General features: G+C 46.4%; 1 protein-coding gene across 1 annotated transcript; it reads right to left on the reverse strand.

The window, feature by feature from the left end:
* Positions 1-2024: 2024 nt before the first annotated feature.
* On the reverse strand, positions 2025-3563 carry LOC114821998 (transcription factor TCP7-like). The gene has a single exon (XM_029095780.2). It carries the CDS (start codon positions 3322-3324, stop codon positions 2482-2484), a length of 843 nt encoding a protein of 280 aa, XP_028951613.1. The 5' UTR covers positions 3325-3563; the 3' UTR covers positions 2025-2481.
* Between the last annotated feature and the right edge of the window lie 309 nt (positions 3564-3872).

Raw genomic sequence — 3872 nt, forward strand, 5'->3', positions numbered from 1 at the left:
TTGTTGCTTACAAAAACCATGACCAATATCTAACCTTTTACTTGAGAAAATTTTGAAAGATACGAGGGATTCTATCTGCTTATGAAGTCTCGTTAAGTTGTGTTCTTAGTACTCTATTGCTGCCATTGGTTGGTGGTATGAATTACAGATTGAATCATGCTTTCGTTTGAAACAGAAATGGACTCATTTCGATTTGGAGAATGTCACTGTAGAGTTGCAGAGAGCAGCAGTTTATAAAAAACCAGACACGGAACAGAAACCAGACAGGGAAGAGAACCTTTGTAGCATTTGATATGGCTTCTTTTCCTGAGAATCCCCCATTCCTTGGCGAGGGACTTGGTCCATGTACGACCATCAGGGACAAATGCCGAGCCATTTCAGGTAAACTACGAGCATCGATCCATAAACATTCATGGGATTCTAAATGTGTGTCTCATTTCCTTTAATTATCCATTGACATGATCTTACCTGTTATACAGGGCTTTATATATCGCGTCGTCAAGAGCAGTGTTGTTTTAGTAGAATTTGAGGATGACTTTTATGTTCATCATTATTTGACCCGAAAATATGATGTCAGCTTCTCATTCAATAGAGTCTGTTTGCAAAGAGCTCATCAAGCTGTACAAAATGCATCGGATGCTTTGTTTAGGAACTTCATCTTTCCTGAGTCTGTTTCGCGTACGAACATTCCCACTGCACCAGCGCTGCTGTGCCCTGGTCATAAACTTGATGCCAATCAATTATCTGCAGTTCGTCACATTTTAAGCATTCGTGGCTCACCACCTTACCTATTGGTTGGCCAGCTGTGTGTTAAAAAGAGCGGTTCACCACCTTACCTATTGCCTGGCCAGTTCTGGGATGAAAAGACCAATTTTAGGCTATCGAGAACTGGAGTGGTGGTTAGTGAAGCAGTGCACCAGTTATGTCAAACTTCACACGGAAATAGGATCCTTGTATGTGCTCCTAGCAACCTCTGTTGTGATGGGCTTATGAGAAGCTTGTTGAAATGGATTCCTGAGTCAGACATGTTTCGAGTGAATGCTGCATTCCGCGAGAAGGAGGAGGTACCTGAAGACATCCTCCCGTCATGCCTTTACAAAGAGACTTACACTTCTCTTGTCCTCCGACGGAGGAACTTTGTGAATTCAGAGTGATCTTCTCCACTTACATGAGTAGCTTTCGGCTGCATGATAAAGGCCTAACTGCAGGACATTTTAGTCATATTTTTTCTGGTGGATGCTTCGTCTGCTATTGAGCCGGAAACATTGGTGGCCTTGACTAGTTTCGCTGAAAAAAATACCACTGTTATAGTTACTGGTGAAGCAGAAAACCGTTGGCGTTGGGTTCAAGCTGACATGGCTAGGAAAAAGGGACTGAAGATTTCACTGTTTGAAAGACTTTCCAATTCAGTGCCATATTGTGTAGAAGCCTCAGTTCAATGTTCATCACACAATTGGAGCATTATCACGAGTAAGTAAGACTCACTGAACACCTACAGGCAACTTTCTGAGTTTGTTTGTCGGTCGCCATCGAATATGTACTCGTATGTTATAGTATTCAAATGTGTGTGTGTGTGTGTGTGTGTGTGTTATCGTACATACGCTCATCTAGATGTTGTGCGGATGATTGCTCAGTACGTGTATTTTATATTATTCAAGTGTGTATGTATATATTAGCGTACTTGCGCTCATTTGGATGTTCTGCGGATGATTTCTTATGCATTAAGAAGCTTAAAAGCATTTTCTTATATGTCTTTGGTTTGACTGTTTTGGGGTAAGAAAGTGCAGTAGTAGAAGCTTCATCTTTCAGAAAAGAAAAGGTGCAATTTATAATCCCAAAACTTAATCCCCGGGGAATGGTGGGAATGTGCCTTCAAAAGCAGCAGAACTGTAAGTGGCTGTGAAAGCAGACAAGTCTAGTGAATAGCAAAGCAGTTGTAGGCCTCAATCCCATCGAAATGGAGTTCATCGTATCAAATTATCAATGCAAAGTGGGATTCGATGAGTCGGAGAAAGAAGCAAGACTGGATTAAATATTTTCATCATAAAAATTGAAATTCTGGAAAGCCCTTTCCAGTTACAACTTACAACAGCAAAACCTCCTGCTAAAACCCTAATTCTTCTGCTCGTCTTCTTCATTCTCTCTCCTCCCTCCTCCTCCAACAAACCCCCCCCCCCAAACCCCAAATCCCAAATCCCAAATCCTACAAACAATTTGAACCCCTAAGAGAAACCCTAATTTGAATTGCACTGATACATTTGCACAAACCCTTATTCTTCTTCTTGTTCCAGCCATCCAAAGCCGGTTAAATTCTAAGCTTAAAAATCCCACTACAAAGAAATTTCTTAAAATTGAACAACTCCAACAACAACCCAAAAATAGCTAAAACAGAGACATACACATATTTATATATACCAACAAAACACACCACCACCACCAGCCACCGCCAACGGACGGAACTCCAACCCATTGCCATTTTTTTCAGCGCCGGTCGTCTTCTCTCTGACCCGAATTGCCGTGCCCACCCGACAATGAAGCCAACAAGTTGAGATGTCCTGGAAGGTAATTTCCTACTCTGGCCGCCGACGCCTCGCCCATCGTCTGCTGCTGCAAGAACAGCGAATGCTGCTGCTGATGGTGCTGTTGCTGCTGCTGGTGGGACACCGCTGACTGGTCCATCAGCTCCGGGGGCGGCGTCGCGGCGAAGCTCCATACCTGCCCGAAGTGCGGGGCCCAGAACCCGCCGGGTCCCCCTGCGGTGGGGCCCAGCATGGAGGCCATGGAGTGCCCGACCACCGACACGGCTCCGTCGTTGTTGGCGTGGTGGTCGGAGGGGTTCTTGGTGGCGGAGGCGTCGTGGTTGTGGTTGTTGTCGTGGTCGTCGAGGGGACCACGGACGCGCTTGCCGAGGATGAAGGGGGTGGGACCTAGGAGTTGGGGCTTGTGGTCGGAGGAGGGGGCGGAGGAGGAGGTGTGGCCGCCGCGGAGGGAGACGGATACAGTAGAGAAGGAGGCGGGAGTGGTTCCGGTGCCGGTGGCGGCGATGATGGAGGGCTCGGCCTGGCGGAGGAGCCACTCGATGGTCTGGCCGTCGGACTTGTGGCCGAGCTCCCGTGTGAGCTGGAAGACACGCGCGGCGCAGATGATTGGCATGCGGATGCGGCGGCCTCGTCCATCGACCTTGCTGTGTCGGTCCTTAGAAGGGGGCTTCTTGAGGGCTAAGACGCCGTTACTTGACGGCCTTTGCGAGGTCTGCTCGACCATAGCTCCTCCGCCGCCGCCGCCGTTAGTGAGCTCGTTATTAGGGTCCTCGGAATTTGACATGGGAAGGAATTGTAGGAGCTGTTAAACTTGTAGAGAAAGAGAGAGAGGGTTGAGTAGTGGTGGTTTGGGGGAGAGGAGGGAGGTGGGCTGGGCTGAGGGAAACACAGCTCACTCTAATGATTGAGCTTCCAGACAGGGGCTGGTGGAGACAGAGGAAGCCACATGGGGTGGTGGCCCCCACTTATATACAAACACTCTTCCCCTTCACAACTCTTCCCTCTCTGTGTGAAACACGCGCAACCCCCAATCCCAAAATTAATAAAATAAAAAGTCAAATAACTAAATTTTAAAAAAACAAGTGAAAATTTCATTATTACCACCTTCATGTTGTATGCGAGTTTTCGCGCCTTTGTCCACCTTTGCTCAAACTTTCCTTCAAACAATGGTCATGTGGCAAGTATAAACCACATTTTCAAGCTATATGCAATGCCGAGAAGGCCCTTGAAAAATGACTCTTGTACTTGTCTCGTAACCTTTCATAATGAAAAATGAAAAAAAAAATCACTTAAGACTTCTGCCTAATGATATTTCTCTTCACCTATAAGTAA

Source organism: Malus domestica, chromosome 16 (assembly GCF_042453785.1).
Source record: "Malus domestica chromosome 16, GDT2T_hap1".
NCBI lineage: Eukaryota > Viridiplantae > Streptophyta > Magnoliopsida > Rosales > Rosaceae > Malus > Malus domestica.

Excerpts from the sequence above, each read along its gene's own strand:
- LOC114821998 (XM_029095780.2), bottom strand. The coding sequence starts at position 3,324 with ATGTCAAATTCCGAGGACCCTAATAACGAGCTCACTAACGGCGGCGGC.